This window comes from Poecilia latipinna, unplaced genomic scaffold, assembly GCF_001443285.1.
Source record: "Poecilia latipinna isolate Pla-1442-1.1 unplaced genomic scaffold, P_latipinna-1.0 Scaffold54, whole genome shotgun sequence".
NCBI lineage: Eukaryota > Metazoa > Chordata > Actinopteri > Cyprinodontiformes > Poeciliidae > Poecilia > Poecilia latipinna.
In genome coordinates this window covers 847155-862990 of record NW_015112670.1, presented here as the reverse complement: position 1 = coordinate 862990, position 15836 = coordinate 847155, and the positions used below count along the sequence as shown (strand labels likewise).

Here is a 15836-nt window from a genome sequence, read left to right as displayed (position 1 = left end):
ATAATTTAAAACATGCCTTGAGTTTCCATAAACTCTTAGCAATCGCTTGTGTCGTGTTGTTAACCTTGCAGCAATCCCTCATACTGAGCATACATAAAGTGACAGTAGAGTGGAAAATCTCCTCTTTACAAGAAACCTCGAGCAGAACCAGTAGCCATCTGCCATGTCCGACTGGGGGTTCCAGAAGACAGAGCAGATACACAAAACAGAAACAGCTAATGTAACTTTCTATATGAAAGAAAAGCAAAAAGTTAATCGCAGGATAGAGAAAACATTTAGCTGTTGGCATCATTATCTCAATTGGCACTCCTCATCCAGGTGTCACAAAACACCTGGATGCTTCTAGAGAGAAGAAAACCTAAACAAAAAAATAAAGTTAGCAGGTGAAATAATAGCAAATAATGGAAATTTGATAGTAGCACAAGAAGAAAACAATGAGAAAAAGTGTTCAGTTTGTCCTCCAGCAGCCTAAACAATATAAGCAAAAATAGACTAATTAAATTCTTCCAGCTAACTGTGTCTTGTAAATACTTGATACGTGCATAAATTATACATTGTATATATTAAACATTGTTTTCGAAATTTCCCTTGTCCTTTCCATCCCTTCTTTCTCTGTATTGTCTACATATGTTCCACTCCTTTTTCTCCACAATGAGAAAAAACCCTGATGGATGTTTTCGTTTTTAGACCACTTTTTAAACTTGTATGCCTAATTCTCAACCTATTTATCCACATTTCCTCTTGCCTCTTCATTATATTGTTCCTTCTTACAATCATCTATTTTTGTATTTGATATGCCTTCCTCTCTCCTCGTGATAACTTCCTGAAGGCGGAGTTTCATAAAGAGTAAAAACTTTTAAAGAGGCCCTATTGTTAAATTACTAAGTCAAAACTCTTTCAAGTCATATTTGATATCACTTTTATAGCAGCTGAAGGTAACATAGTTACTTGATTGCGCTATAAAATGGAACTATATGCCTGGAAAATACATGTTACTGCCTCTTTAAAACTTTAAAATACAGTAAGGTGATTGCTACCCTATAAAGATTCCCCAAACGACTTTGGAAATAAATGTTCGTGTACGTGCATGCTTGCGTATTTATTATGAATGAGCATGCACAGTGATCACAACAAAGGTTTGGTTTCGTTATGAAACTGTATGCTACATTTGTCACGTAGGCCATAGTGCTGTCTGCGTGCCCCATGAACGCGCCTGCAAATAGTTTGCGCGCGACAGCTGACATTTTTTGACCCAGTTTCGTGACACCGGTTGTGAGGGTTGGCCGATCAAAGAATGGGTATAGTGATAGGCAAAGCTCCTGTAAAGACCGAGGGAAACAGCAGCGAGTAATAGCTTCGCTTCCAAACGGGACTGAGCTCGGGGTTTTATTTTTATTTTATTTTATTTTTTTAAATCGGTTTGTATCTGCCGAGGTCTTAAGGACAACGTCACATTCTTACGGTTACCTGCTTCTGGTTCTTCGGTGCCGCTCAACCAGTTGGTGGTTGTCCAGTCAAACCTAGCTGCTAGTTCAGACAGAAAACGACAATGTGCTCTGTATTAACCAGAATAAGACCGATCCATCGGGCTGTAGCTCTGTCGCTTCGACTCGGAGCCAACACCGAGGGCTCGAGTTATGCGGCAACCCAGAGCAGGCGCCTCTCTCCCGGCAAGAATTCTGTCGTAGACCTGCAGCGGAACGCCAGGTTCTACTGCTCCAGGATGGCGAAGACGGAAGGACTGCTCTTCAGACAAGTAGGTCCACGTTATATGAACTTCTGCCCGGGTTAATTATTCAATGTTAAAAGGAACGAGTTATCAGAATATTTAACCTTCATTCTTGATGTAAGATAACGGGAAGCATGAAGGGTTAGCATCTAGCATGGTGTAGAGTTCAATCTTTAGTACTCTAGTATTTTTGGTGGTTTGTTAAAACCCAAACTAGAATGTAGCTTACAGATGCAGTATGCCTGCATCAGGATGACTTTGCAGTTTATGTTATGCTTTACAGCTAAGTAGGCTTTATCTTTACATTTACATAATTCGGTATCTAAATTTATTGGCAACGTTTTGTTGCTTTTTCTCAATTACACTTTATATGCATTTCAAGTTTATTCAACATATTTTTCGCCATTCATGTCCCAAATAAGGAGGTGCTTGCACCAAAATAGTAACACTGATCATGCAAAAAAAAAAAAAAGGTAATGTTCACATTCACACGATGCATTCTCCTTACAATCTGCTTTCCCTTCTCCTTTGTCTTCACCACACTCACCAACATTATCTGAGGAAGATGAGCAGGACGTGAAGTACGTGACCTTTATTGTCTGTTGGCATTTATTGTAGAGTAACACCTATCACATGTTTTTCCTGTTTAGCTGTTTGAGGTGGAGAGCAGCACCTATACCTACCTGCTGGCAGACACGAACACCAGAGAGGCCATTATCATTGATCCTGTGCTGGAGACAATTGACAGAGACTTAAGCCTGATAGAGGAACTGGGGCTAAAGCTGATACTAGCAGGTATCTGTGTGTTTTTGTGAGTGAGCTACAAAATACAGTTACTTTCCATGAGTTTAGACTTATTTTAGAAATCCGTGTCCTGGTCGTCTTAACTGCCTACGTCAGTGTAAGCCTTGTACATTTTTTAAATATGCTTATTTAAGACACTTCCAGCTGCATCCCACTGATAAAAACAATTATTTTGATTCAGTTGAAATAGAAACAAGAGAACATATTAATAATTTCAAATATTTTAAGCACGGTCAGTTGTCCAGTACAGCATGTAAAAATCTTTTATGTTCAGTAAATGAGCAGAAACTTCAATTTAAAATATTTGTATGAAAATCATGTGATCACATTGTTATCCCCTACAGTCCATGCAAAATATGATCAAAATGCTCATTTACCTGTTGCCTCATTTCCAAGTCCCTGTCACATTATTTTTGAACCAGCAAACTTAAGCCATAGCAAATAAACTTATTTATCAATCTAGTTAAGCATTTTCATGAATTATGGAGGTAAATAATCGTAAAAAAAGTTTCAGCGTCAAATATCGGTCTTTATTAATAATTTATTATTTCCTGAAAATCAACATTACAACTTATTTATATAGGTTTTTTTTCTGGTAAACAAATAGCCCTTTTAGGAGTTAGTAAAATTTTCCTGATAAGTGATCCCCATGTGGAGTTTTTTTTTTTTTAATGACAGATTACTACACCTGATCAAACCATAATAACTCCCACAGAACTCCTGCTGGCAGGTGTTATATGTTGTGGTCACATGGGCATGTGTCTGTATGAGATTGCTATGGTTTGATAACCATAGCATAGCAACTTTTCATTTTATTTTCACAACTACTTGCAAAAAATCTAAACAGATAATACAATGGGATCACTATTATTTACAAGAAAAGCAATACTTATTCATTCTTCTGCTAAACTAATATGTTACTGTTCGCTCCATTTACTTATATTGATCTTCATGTATAGAAAGGCAAAAATATAGACACAAGTCCTGATAAATTTAGTAGTAGTTTTGAAGTGCTTATTCTGCAGAATGTTATACGCTTTTACTTTTCTCCTCTTTAAAGAGTAATAGAGGTATTACAATCTGATATTAGCTGGGTTGAGCTACTTGCTGGGCAATTATCCTTAAGCCCACTGCTTAGCAGATATGCCACTCGTAGCTTGCCCACCATAGCCTTATCTTGATGAGAAAGCTGATCGGTGATCCCTTATGCCCTCTGTCATAACCACATTTCTGCATGGTAGACTAACAATATTAATGTAGGTAGGTTATTTTCAATCCTCTGTCATCAAAGCAGGTAGGAAACGTCCTCTTGGTGGGTATGGCTTGAAGCATAGTTGATTCTAAACACCCAGTGACAGACAACTTCTGTTTCGTACCTGAAAAAGTCTGGTACGAAATGACCTGAAATGGATGCAAAGGGCAGAATGACTTTCACCCATACATTTATATATGGTAACCTGTATTTTATTCCCTTTTATTTCTGATAGTGAACACCCACTGCCATGCAGACCACATAACCAGCTCCGGGCTGATGAAGAAAAGAATTGCAGGATTGAAGAGTGCCATCTCTAAATTCAGCGGTGCCTCTGCAGATATCCTGCTGTCAGAGGGCGACAAAATCCGCTTTGGAAAACACGTAATGAAGCTATAAAACTTTTTAAAAATTTGCTTGTCAGCTTTACATTTACATTTTTTATTTATTTTTTACTTATAATTCACGTGCTGTAAAATTAGGAACATTTCAGTTGAAATTGCCAAATAAAATAAAAAGACCTGACACGCTTTGAGATGACTGTTGTTTCCTTCTGTAGTACCTGACTGTAAGAGAAACACCGGGACACACGGATGGGTGCACAACGTTCGTGTCAGCAGATGAAAGCATGGCTTTTACTGGGGATGCTCTGCTTATCCGAGGCTGTGGCAGAACAGACTTCCAGCAGGGTAGGCATATGTCATGACTCGTATGTTTTTAATGGATCTGTCATTACATAAATAGAGTTTCCCAATTCTAGTCCGCGGGGCACAACGCCCTGCATTTCTTAAATTCAGTCATTCACTAAACCACCTGAATGATAGGAATGAGTTACCTCATCGGCTTGTGCAGAAAAAGCCTTTTAATGAACCGTTGGAAGTATGGATTCAGTATCTGTCTTGGTGGAATGATTGTAATGTTTTTTAAGCTATTGTGTGAACTTCAACATGGAATATTTTGAAATGCTCTCATTGTTGATACTCCTGAAGTACCCTAAATCTTCTGAAACTGTCACATCTCTACTACAGGCTGTGCAAAATGCCTTTACGATTCAGTCCACGACAAGATCTTCACGCTGCCTGATGACTGCCTCGTCTACCCAGCACATGACTATTTAGGTTAGTTATAAACACATGTACCTAATGTTTAATTCTTACAGGGATTCTTAGAGACTCCCTGTCTCCAAGAATGAGCGGGGTGGGGGAGAAATCGACTTCTTTTGGGTGCAAAATGAATGTACGTAGCTGTACATAGACAACATCGGTAGCCTACAGGCTACTTGTTAAGCTTAAGGTGACGTATTGATATTAGCTAGCTAGTCATCTTTTAGCTAACATTACCTGCATCCAACAGCTTTACTAAACATGTTGGTTAGTTTGGGGGAAAAACTGAAAAGTTCTTTGCGTTTTTCTGGTTTGCTGCCGTGATTCTAACACAAACCTGCGTAGCTCTGCACAGCAGCAGCAGGTCTCCTTCACAGGTGTAAACCCAGCGCGAGTGTCGTAGCGCTCATGTTGCGTTTAAAGGTGGCTCGGAAAAACAGGTTACCACATGTTAAGAAGGGATTAAACTGTTTCAACTGCTGATAAAAGTGACAGAGGACACAGATATGGGAAGTGTGGAAGCCCCTAATGTATCAAATTGACATAGGAATAACAGAGAGTTGGCCATTCTAAGGTAAAAACCGAGCGCATACAGCGTTCATGTTTTTTTTTTTTTTTTCATCCATCCAGACGGCGCCCCACAGTTTGGGAACCTCTGGTATATGTAATGAATCTCCTGTGCATAAAATTTGGTTTACACTTTCGCATTTAATAACTGAATTAACTTTTGAGATGTAGTGTACTTTACTGAAATGTACCACTATGTTGTACTGTAGTTGATCAGTGGGGTTGTAAGCTAAAAGTATACCACAAAAGCCCTACGTGTAATACTGACTGGATGTGTTTTTGTGAATCAGGTCAGACTGTTTCCACGGTTGGTGAAGAACGCAAGTATAACCCTCGTCTCATAAAGTCAAAGGACGAGTTTGTGGAGATCATGAACAGCTTGAATCTTCCAAAGCCGGATAAAATAGGTAACAAACCAGTTTTGTTTCGCAGCTCAGCCATAACTTGTGTTAATTTGTGGGTTCCAACGTGCCAATTCAACGGGAAAACTGCGGCACAACAAATCCTTAATCATTTCTCTTTTCCTTCTTTTGCAGATATTTCAGTGCCTGCTAACCTCGTTTGTGGACTCCATGGACTCTGAATGTCTTGAAGAAGAAAACGAGAAAAAAAAAAATCATAAAGCCATTGACATAGCTACGGAATGATTCACACAAAACTTTATTTCACAAACCCGACCCCAATAGCTTACCATAAAGTGCTTTCATTGTTCTTTGTAAGTTATGTATTTATGTAGTTATGAATAAAATCTAATTTGATAGTAAAAAATATTGTAACAATGCTTTTGTTTGTAAAAGAACTAATAGTTTTTGTATTGCGATTAAGTTAAATGTGTGTGTTTTACTCTGTACATCTGTAATATTTTGACTTGTAACATGATTGAAGGAATGAATGAACAAAACGTTTAATTAAGGGAAATAAATGCCTTCAAGGTTTGATTTCATGGTCATGTTGCTTTACTGGTACAGGTGACTTCTTTTGCATGGGCTATTCAATGGCGTTTTGCTAATAATATATAATATTTAATCACCCACACTGCTACCAGTCACAGGGGTTATGAAGAAGTTGTTTTCATTGCAGAACAAGCTAGGGAACCTTGTGTTGACCTTGGCTCTTGTATAGATATCCTATGTGCGAAAAAAGAAGGCCAATACCATTAATCTGTTTGGATTCTTGATTTTAAAAATTTTTGATTGTGCTGCTTTCAGTCCTTTGACTCAATAACTCTAACCTGCAATAGTGTCCGAGACCAGTATCAAAATAAAACTGTTTTCAAATTAAACTATTTCAGTTGTCATAATTACTAGAAATAATTCACAGTTTGAACTCAACAAGGAAAAACGAATGATCATCATATTAAAAAAATAAGTTATAAGGATTCACAGTGCCATACAAAATCTCCAAACATTTGTTGACTTCTTATATGTGCTAACATAATTGCAGTTGCATACATTATTTTTACTGAAATTTTAATATAATTAATCTTGCTTAGCAAGTTCTGTTTGAGGCACTGAATACCTCCAGACATTTTCACTGGACATTGGTCCACTTTTATTGGCAAATTTTGTTCTCATTAAAATTGGTTGGTTTTGGAATAATACCGGTTTTTATAATGAAGTCATTTTCAGAAAAGGTTGAGGTTGTAATCATTCTGGAAGCTTACTGTTAGTCTGCTTTAACAGCTTCAAAATCAGTCTTGATTTTATGTTTGGAATCCTTGTCTTGTCTATCATAACACTCTGAATTTCTATATCAAGTCATTGATTAGTAGTCAAGTTGAAAAATTTTTGAAGTTACTCCTTTATTATTCTACCCACTCTGTGCAGTGAACCTGTAACTGACTGTTAGTGTTCTTAGATCTCAGTACTCCAACCATACTTTCCCTTATTGTCGCCTCATTGCAATAAAGTCCTTTTGTTTTTAGCCTTTGTATCTGTTTTGCCTTTGGAAAGTGCTCTCAAAATAAAGTTTGTTTTTCACACCAAACATTGCCTCTAACATGATTTTCGCTTTTTATCCCAAAAGTGATAAAATGCAGTTACATAATATAAAGTGCGTCTAAATAATTCTTTGTTTATTGTTCTGGTCCCAAGTCAGCCCCATGATGACAAAACATGTGCCTAAAGCTTGCTTATCTTTGCACAATTATCTACTTTGTTCACACGCTATAGCTCAGTTGGAGATGAGGCAGACCTGCGTTTACTGATTCATGGGTTTTTTGTAAAAAATATTTTTGGAGAATATTTAGAGGCATTCTGAGGCCTGCAAGTGCACAGTGGAAACAAGGCTGTACATGTTATCAAGAACAATAGTTCCATCAAATCCAATATCACTGCCTTGCTGTTATTTTTAAATGTAATAGTATTGTTGCATAACTTAAGACCTCAAATAGTATTAGATATAATTATTAACAAACTCAATCAACAGTCTACCTTTACAACCATAGCAATAAATACAATTATGTAAAGATTAAAAGTGGAGTAATGATGACAGAGCAGATTTTTTATTTATTTATTTTTTTTATGGCTGTGCAGCATGTCTTTGGTCTGACACACCCTTGGAGATCACGTATCTCAAACTAGTTCTTGTCAGGTAATCTGGGCGTGGCTGAGAGGCTATATGTAAGCGGAACAGCCACACGCAGCTCCAGTCATTGGTTTACTTTCCTGAGAGGGCTCATCTACCGCGGGGGTGTTTTCTGTAGTCCAGCTGCTCCGAGTAAACATCAAGTAGGACGGCTCCAAGATGGCGAAGCCCGAAGCACCAATCTTCAGACAAGTATGTGTATTTTTAAACTTTCTTATGGTCAAACTTGTGGACAGTGCTGCAGCTCTGAATTTGACTTCAAAACAGGAAGTTGTAGAGTTTGCCGTAGCTTACTGGTAAGTACATGATAAATATGCGTTTGGTTTAGACTCGGTGAGGTAATTGTCAGACAAGATTTTTATGTTTTTTCCAGGTGAAATGTCCTTTAACTAACATTTCTCTGATTTAACATTCTGTTTTGGCTTTTAAAAAGCTCTGAGCTTAATTAGTGTTATCACTGCATCACCATGACATTGCAGCTGACGCACAATAGATGGGTGTTTTCTACAGTTACAGTCTTCTCTTTTTAACGATGATGGCAGCTATTAAAAACAATATTGCATTATTTGATATTTGAATACTGATTTTTTTCCCATACTTCCCAAAGCTTTATTATAAATAATTGACCACAAGTAGTTTAGGAAAAGAGAAACAAATTGTCACACAGGGAACCCTAACCTAGAAGCATATATTTTGGTCTCTTTACTTCTTCAACCTGAACTCCAAACTCCCCTATAGTAATTTGTGTAGGCTTCATTTAAAAATCATTACTATCTAATAATGTAGAGAATAATGTATGTATCCCTAGCTGCAAGATGTGAACTGTAGATATCTCCCTCTTGTTTTTCCGGTTTAGCTTTTTGAGAGCGAGAGTTCCACCTACACTTACCTGCTAGCAGACAGAGACACCAAAGAGGCGGTCATCATTGATCCTGTGAAGGAGACTGTCGACAGAGATGTGAAGTTTGTGAAGGAGCTGGGGCTCAATCTAAAAATTGCAGGTATCTTTGCAATCACAAATGGGTTGAGAGAGGCAGTTTCTGTCATGGCATGAACTCAAAAACTGTAGCTCATCTGTGTTCTCTTATTAAACATTTTGAAACCCTGTTAAAATACATCAGCCTAGTTGTTAAGCGTATAAATAATAATAATAAACTTTAGATCTTGGACAAACCCTGAATTGCTGTAGCAGATCACTTTCTTATCTAGGAATTAAAAAGATAGGTCAAGACGCTACTGTTTGTCTTGCTATGAAAAATAACATTACCACTTACCAACAAAGGAAAACGCATCAATAAAATGCTACTCTGGAAGAAATATCTCACATGTCTACTGTCGTTGCGTAGACAGAAATTCTAAATTATTCTGTAATAATTACAGTATGGCAAGTAGCTTTACAGACAAGCTGCTTGTAGCTTGCCAATTATCATTTTTAAAATGTTATCTTAATAAGAATGAGTGAAGTTGCTACAGTTTCTACACCATAATTGTTTGTGTTATTTTTGCAGCTTAAAGTATTTCCTTACATGCAAAAGCAGCTGACAAGTTGCTGCCTTGTAGCAGCAAGTGAGGGAAAGGTAGCACTACAGTTATTCTATAATCAATACAGCTTTTAAAACAAACCTTGAAGTCTCCTTAGAAGTACTTAATAGCAGGGTAGAAGTGTTGGATTGGTGTGAAGTAAACTATTTATGATTTGGAGATCACAACTTTTTCAAACAATGGCTTTCACTGATATGGGTAATCTGTCTTGACACACTCACCAAAAGATAGCTTTTGAAAAAGACTTTTTTTTTCCGTTAAGTTAATTATCAGCTTAATAATGTTTCAGTGCTTGCATAACCTGCCAGTCTCCTTGAGAATAATAAAAGTAGATGATCTAGTCAGTATTAGATCAAGGTCAATGTTACTTAACAAAGACATATATGGCTATCAGTCTGCTAATAGTCGCCATCCTGTCAGGCAGTTTGCCATTGGGCGTCACCAAGCTGAACATCAGCCCATACGGCTGTCAGACCTTTTCCCCTTCAATTAAATATTAAAGTATTCCCAACTTTACTTACTGGCAGTAAATTACTTCTAATAACAAAATCCAATGTGTGTGTGTGTGTGTTTATGGTAGTTAACACCCACTGCCATGCGGACCACGTAACCGGCACTGGGTTGATGAAGAAACAAATCGAGGGACTGAAGAGCGCCATTTCTAAACACAGCGGTGCCTCAGCAGATGTCCAGCTGTCAGAGGGGGACAAAATCTCCTTTGGAAAACATGTAAGGACAACTATTATTTTTTAATTAATTAACTCATTTATTATTACTACCATCTTTTTATTAGTATGTTCTAATTTTCTTCCTAATACATAGTAAATAGTGAGAAATCATTGAAATAATTTGATAAAATAGATTTGAGGAAAAAATGTGTCCAGCTAATGTTTTTTTTTCTCTAATCACTAGTGTCTGATAGTGAGAGAAACACCAGGGCACACTGATGGGTGTATTACCCTGGTATTGGGGGACAAGAGCATGGCTTTCACTGGGGACGCTCTGCTCATCAGAGGCTGTGGCAGAACAGACTTCCAGCAGGGTAGGCACACGGTCTTTACTCATACCTGTCAAGTTTTCTGTTTTAGCTGGGAATCTACTGTATTTTACCCTTCCGTCCCAGTGTGCTCCTGTATTAGTATTTTCCCGTAAATTTCCCGTATTGGAGTAATTTCGAATTTCGTCTCTTACAATAGTCAGTACTCTTCTTCCCATAGTTCCCATAGTTCTTAGACGTGTGATTAAACACAAGGGACACATGGGGGCAGTATTGCATTAAATAAAATAGCATTTGAATAATTCAAGTCTTCTATAAATATCTGTTTTTAACAGTTTGAAGTCATTGATTAAATATTTTTTAACAAGCTTTTGACTTTAGAGTTTAATCTTGGTCCTTCTTCTTAGGTTCTCCTGAAAGGCTTTACAAGTCAATCCACGAGGTCATCTTCCAGCTGCCTGAAGACTGCCTCCTCTACCCAGCACATGACTACAAAGGTTGGTTAAAAACCCACATGCGTAATTTCTTAAAACTACATCCTATCTCACAGACGGTGACCAAATGACTTTGAAAAATTATTTTAGGCCAGAGCATAGTAACTGAAAAACGTAGTTTTCGACACTCAGAAGTTACTACAATGTTCTTATTCATGTCCTGTTCAAGGCTTCATGCAGCAAAGAAATGCTCGAATGTTTTTAATGAGCTACATTATATAATTCTTGTGCATTCCTTTTTAAAATGTTTTTCTACAATGTTATTAGTTTGTAACTAAGCTTTCTGTTTTTCTGTTTACTAGGTCAGACAGTTACTACAGTTGGTGAGGAACGCAAGCACAATCCCCGCCTAACCAAGAAGTTGGAGGAGTTTGTGAAAATCATGGACAACCTGAATCTCCCTAAGCCAAAGAAAATTGGTACTTAAACCGCTACAAACCTACCGTTAAATCTAAATGTTAGACACTAGTCAGCCGTAACATTATGAATGCATCGCAGTGAAGAAGGTAAACCTATTTTAACAATGAAAGCGACTAGAATCATTTTGGGAATGACAGAAATATCTTATCTCATTTAGTAAAACTTAATTCTTATTGTTTTTCCTCAACTTTACAAACAGATTGCCCCCTACGTAAATTAATTTTACTTTTAAGTCAGAGCATAGAATAGACTCTTAAGACTTTTATTGTGAAGTTTTAAAGGAAGTTGTCTCAGTTCATCTGTTACCTTAACTCTTTGGGGAAAACACTGTGGTCTAACTGCTTGCTGTCTTGCTGATTATAAACAGATCAACAACAAATTGACTAATGGTAACAAATTAAATTTTGGACTTTAATTAGGATATGTTTAGCAATATTTAAAGGGAACTGTCACATCTTTGCTAAATGGTTGTTTAAACATTAACACACACACATACACACACAAAAAGGCTCTGAACAGAAACTGAAACTAGACAATATAGCCCTGATAAGAATGAGAAAAATCCTAAAGTTACTTTAATAACAATGAATTGTAATGTGAAGTTGTTAAGCATGGGAATTGTTATTTAATTAGACACCTAATTGTAATTTTTTTTTCTTCTTTTCCGGGACAAACTCGATAAGTCAAGAAGCTGACATGCTATGCCGCATAGCATGTCAGCTTCCCCATTAGCATGGCATAATGGGGAAGCTTGTCAATAATTAGGGTGGTCATAACATTATGGTTGATTTTATTCTGAGATTGTCATAATTATAAACTATAATAGACTTCTAAAAACACATTTTCTTCTTTCTTTGCAGATATTGCAGTGCCTGCAAACCTGCTTTGTGGATTGCAAGACTAGGAAGGGCCGAGCAGAACGGAGCATTATGAGTCCAGTGACCCATACTCGGTTGTTTTACCAAAACTAAACTGTGTTTCATTTAGTCTCAATTTTATTTGTTTGAGGAGCTGTTGTTTTTAGATGTGCAGCTATTAAAATTGTTTTTTTTTTTTTTTCAATTGCCTAAGGAAAAAAAATAATGAAATTCACTTTTTAAATGTAAAACGATTCTGTATAATTGTGTGTGTGGAACACTATTACTGTACAGCTTTGAGGTAAATTGTAATGTTCTCTACATTGTTCAGTGGTGCTGCGTTTTAGAACAATACAGGATGTTTCTCTGATAGAAAATCGAACCATTCATGACAGTGGTGTCCGATACCGATACTAGTACTCTGAATCGGCACATGGAATCGGCAAGTACCTAAACTCAAGTACTTGTACTCGGTATGGAAAAAACTGGTATCAGGACGCCCCAAATTCATTAAAGGTTTGGTTTAACAATAATGTTTTCCCACTTCAACTGGCTTCTTTCACGAGGCCTTTGCAGAGGTTCTGTACTCCCTCAGCCTACCACACATCCGCAATATGCAGACTGTTAATAGCCAGCGTGTTTTTTGCATAGCAGGAAAATAAATCTACACTATTTGCATTCACAATCTATAAGGAACTTGTTTTTATTTTAGAGTATGCCACAGCAATACAGGTTTTCTTTCTGAAGTCTATGGCAGAAAGCTACAGTCTACTTTTGTATATAAAGATGTTGCAGTTAAATGTACATTGTTCCACTACACTTGTCAGTGATAAGCTGACCCAGTGCCTTTTTAACTACAAAGGAATTGGCAGACTTTTTAGCACTTGTTTATCTGATTGTTGTTTCCATGTACTTTATGAATAAACTACATTGAACTGAATCATGAAATTCATCTTGATAATCCTGATTGTGAAATCTCCTTGATGTTTGGCTTTTAATTAGTTAACACCACAGGAAAATGTGGGCTGAAGAAAGGGTTATCTATAGGTGGGTGTTTCCTGCGCTCATGCAAGTTGATACCTTAAACCCACACATGCACCACACACCAGCTGTCTGCATTTGAGACAAACAACAATATTAGGCAACCTTTTGTCTCTTTGAATTTGCTGATGGAAACCTTCATTTTTTTTTAACAAAGAGGTGCCTGTGAGATTGTTTTTTCACAGGCTGAAGTTTTATTCATTCCACATGTAAAGCAGTCCTATCTTATTTTGTTTTTGAGATTCAGTGTGCCAGCTGTCCTTTCACCCAGTCTGCCGCCCATCTGCCAGCACTCGTTTTAGTCCCGCTGCAGCTCTATGCCACAGTAAACCTGAAGCACTTTTTTTTTTTTTCTCACGCCATCCACATGTCATTGGCAAGAATCTATTGCACTATCAGCTCATTGAGAAAAGGCTGTAAAGAGGCCAGTCAGGGTGATAAAACTCCTCAGAGTAAAGGGAGCTGATTTTGCCTGTGGGGCCTTAAAGAAATGTCTATGCATAGTCCTGAATGGAATCTGTGTGGTTAATTCAGTTTTCAGAGTGTCCCGTTTCACTTTTAATGCAGCATCCTCTCAGCATTGCTAGGGCACTCAAAGGCAAGCGCATGGTAAATATGTAAGACTTTGTGGTATTTGAACCTCATGAGCTGAATACACAGCTTGACATGAAAAGCATAAGCGTCCTTATAAAAAGTTTGTCAGCCCAAATAACTTTCACAAATAAACATAGTTTTAGATACCTAAAAATGTTGTGAAAGAGACTTGAATTGTTAAACAGATCATTTGAGATCCTTTTATATCACTTAAGTCAAAAGAGAAGAAGTACAATATTCATCCTCCAAATTGTACATGAGACCCAGCTTGAGGCTGCAGGGACTTGTGTTAGCTTTCTTGTAGGTAACTTGCTTGGCTTTACCAAAAGGAATCCTTATCAACAAAACTTTTATATAGAAATGTTAGGCCAGGTAAAGTGTCCACAACCAAAAGGAAGATTACTGACTCTATGCTGTGTTGCAGTCATTCACAACACCCTCCACAAAGAGGAAACACCACAAAAGATTATTGTTAAAGAAAATGGCTGTTCATGTAAAACTATGTCTAACACTATTACCAGAAAATTGAAAGTGAAGTTGGAAGGAAACAAATTTGTTACACAAATATCTACAAGCGACAGGAGAGACTGCAGCCTTGAGGGGGTGGTAAAGCGAAGCCCATTCAAGAGTTTAGGGGAGATTGAAACTGCAGATGGAATCAGTGTTTTAAGAGCCACCATATCAGGAACATAGGCTCCAAATGTCCAGATTGTTTTCCCTCTGAACATATTGGTACACATTTCTGTATTAAAGATTGGTTTGCATTAGTTAAGAAAAATAGAACTAAAATATCGTTGCTTATTGTAACAATCGACTGGATGGTGGAAAGGTTGGTGTTGCCTTACAGCAAGAAGATCCTGGGTTTGACTTCTGGTTCTGAGCTCTTTCTGTGTGGAATTTGCATAATTTCTCTCTACATGCATAGGTTCTCTCTAGCTTCCTCTCACAGTCCATATACATGGATATTGGATCAATTGGTTACTCTAAATTCCCTTTCTGACCTTGTGTTCAAGGTTGTTGGTTCTGTGTCCCTCTGTTTTATGCTGTGAAGGACTGGTGGTGATGTACCTACAATCTTGCACCCAATTCCCAGTGGAGAAAGCAGAACCCCAGCAAGGACAGGTAGATGCAGGCCACAAGGAATGGAATTGAAATGATTGAAAAGAAAGGGAAAATGTGAATTATTTGCAACCAACATTATCATTACAAAATATATGCATTGCATATATGTGGGGTATTTAAATACAAGAGTCAGAGTCCAGTGTCCTGAAACTTTTATATGTGTCACTGATCCAACACTGACTAAAAAAAGCACAAGCTCTGCTGTGTGAGATTAGAATCCAGTGGATTTGCATAAGAAGGCAATAGCCAGGCTAGCTATAATAATCAAAAATAAATATAATAATTCTTCCGTATTTATTTTCAAATTATGTTTCTTTAATCTTTAACATTTCTATAGTGCACCTATGCTTTCTCAATTCTCATCTCTTCAAGTTTCTCAAGAGGGCCTCACAATTTTATATTTTGCTCCTTTTTTCTGTTATTGAAGCAATTTTCTGATGTTGCAGCATTTTTCTTATGCTTTTGTTTTGTTTATTGTAGGTTTTTGCTTTCATTTTTTGTAAATTCAGCTTTTTTTCGTTTGTAGTGTTTTTCTTTTGCATTTGTTTTTTGTGCATATGTGCATTTTGCAGTTTGCATCATTCTTGTGTTTGCAGCGGGTTTGCACCTGTCGGCCACCACAGTTTAGCAGTTATTGATTTTCCCACTGGCCAGTGTATCAATCATTTTTAACAAGTATAATAAATAAAACAATATAAAAAATTTATACCCCTCGTGCGATTTTTTTT

The 15836-nt window shown here is 37.2% G+C and overlaps 2 protein-coding genes across 2 annotated transcripts; both read left to right on the top strand.

The window, feature by feature from the left end:
- The first annotated feature begins 1094 nt into the window (after positions 1 to 1094).
- LOC106960403 (persulfide dioxygenase ETHE1, mitochondrial-like) lies at positions 1095 to 6732 on the top strand. Its single transcript, XM_015053491.1, has 8 exons — positions 1095 to 1502; positions 1537 to 1756; positions 2380 to 2524; positions 4021 to 4169; positions 4345 to 4474; positions 4814 to 4903; positions 5746 to 5862; positions 5992 to 6732. The coding sequence occupies exons 2-8, from the start codon at positions 1550 to 1552 to the stop codon at positions 6036 to 6038; spliced, it is 885 nt and encodes a 294-aa protein (XP_014908977.1). The 5' UTR covers positions 1095 to 1502; positions 1537 to 1549; the 3' UTR covers positions 6039 to 6732.
- Positions 6733 to 8077: 1345 nt separating this feature from the next.
- Positions 8078 to 13296, top strand: ethe1 (ETHE1 persulfide dioxygenase). Its single transcript, XM_015053514.1, has 7 exons — positions 8078 to 8233; positions 8898 to 9042; positions 10164 to 10312; positions 10496 to 10625; positions 10988 to 11077; positions 11377 to 11493; positions 12355 to 13296. Exons 1-7 carry the CDS (start codon positions 8201 to 8203, stop codon positions 12396 to 12398), a joined length of 708 nt encoding a protein of 235 aa, XP_014909000.1. The 5' UTR covers positions 8078 to 8200; the 3' UTR covers positions 12399 to 13296.
- Positions 13297 to 15836: the final 2540 nt, after the last annotated feature.

Excerpts from the sequence above, each read along its gene's own strand:
- ethe1 (XM_015053514.1), top strand. The coding sequence starts at position 8,201 with ATGGCGAAGCCCGAAGCACCAATCTTCAGACAA. Across the intron at positions 8,234-8,897 it reads AAGCACCAATCTTCAGACAA|CTTTTTGAGAGCGAGAGTTC; the intron begins GTATGTGTATTT and ends TTTCCGGTTTAG. Across the intron at positions 11,494-12,354 it reads CCCTAAGCCAAAGAAAATTG|ATATTGCAGTGCCTGCAAAC; the intron begins GTACTTAAACCG and ends CTTTCTTTGCAG.
- LOC106960403 (XM_015053491.1), top strand. The coding sequence starts at position 1,550 with ATGTGCTCTGTATTAACCAGAATAAGACCGATCCATCGGGCTGTAGCT. Across the intron at positions 2,525-4,020 it reads GCTAAAGCTGATACTAGCAG|TGAACACCCACTGCCATGCA; the intron begins GTATCTGTGTGT and ends TATTTCTGATAG. Across the intron at positions 4,475-4,813 it reads CAGAACAGACTTCCAGCAGG|GCTGTGCAAAATGCCTTTAC; the intron begins GTAGGCATATGT and ends TCTCTACTACAG.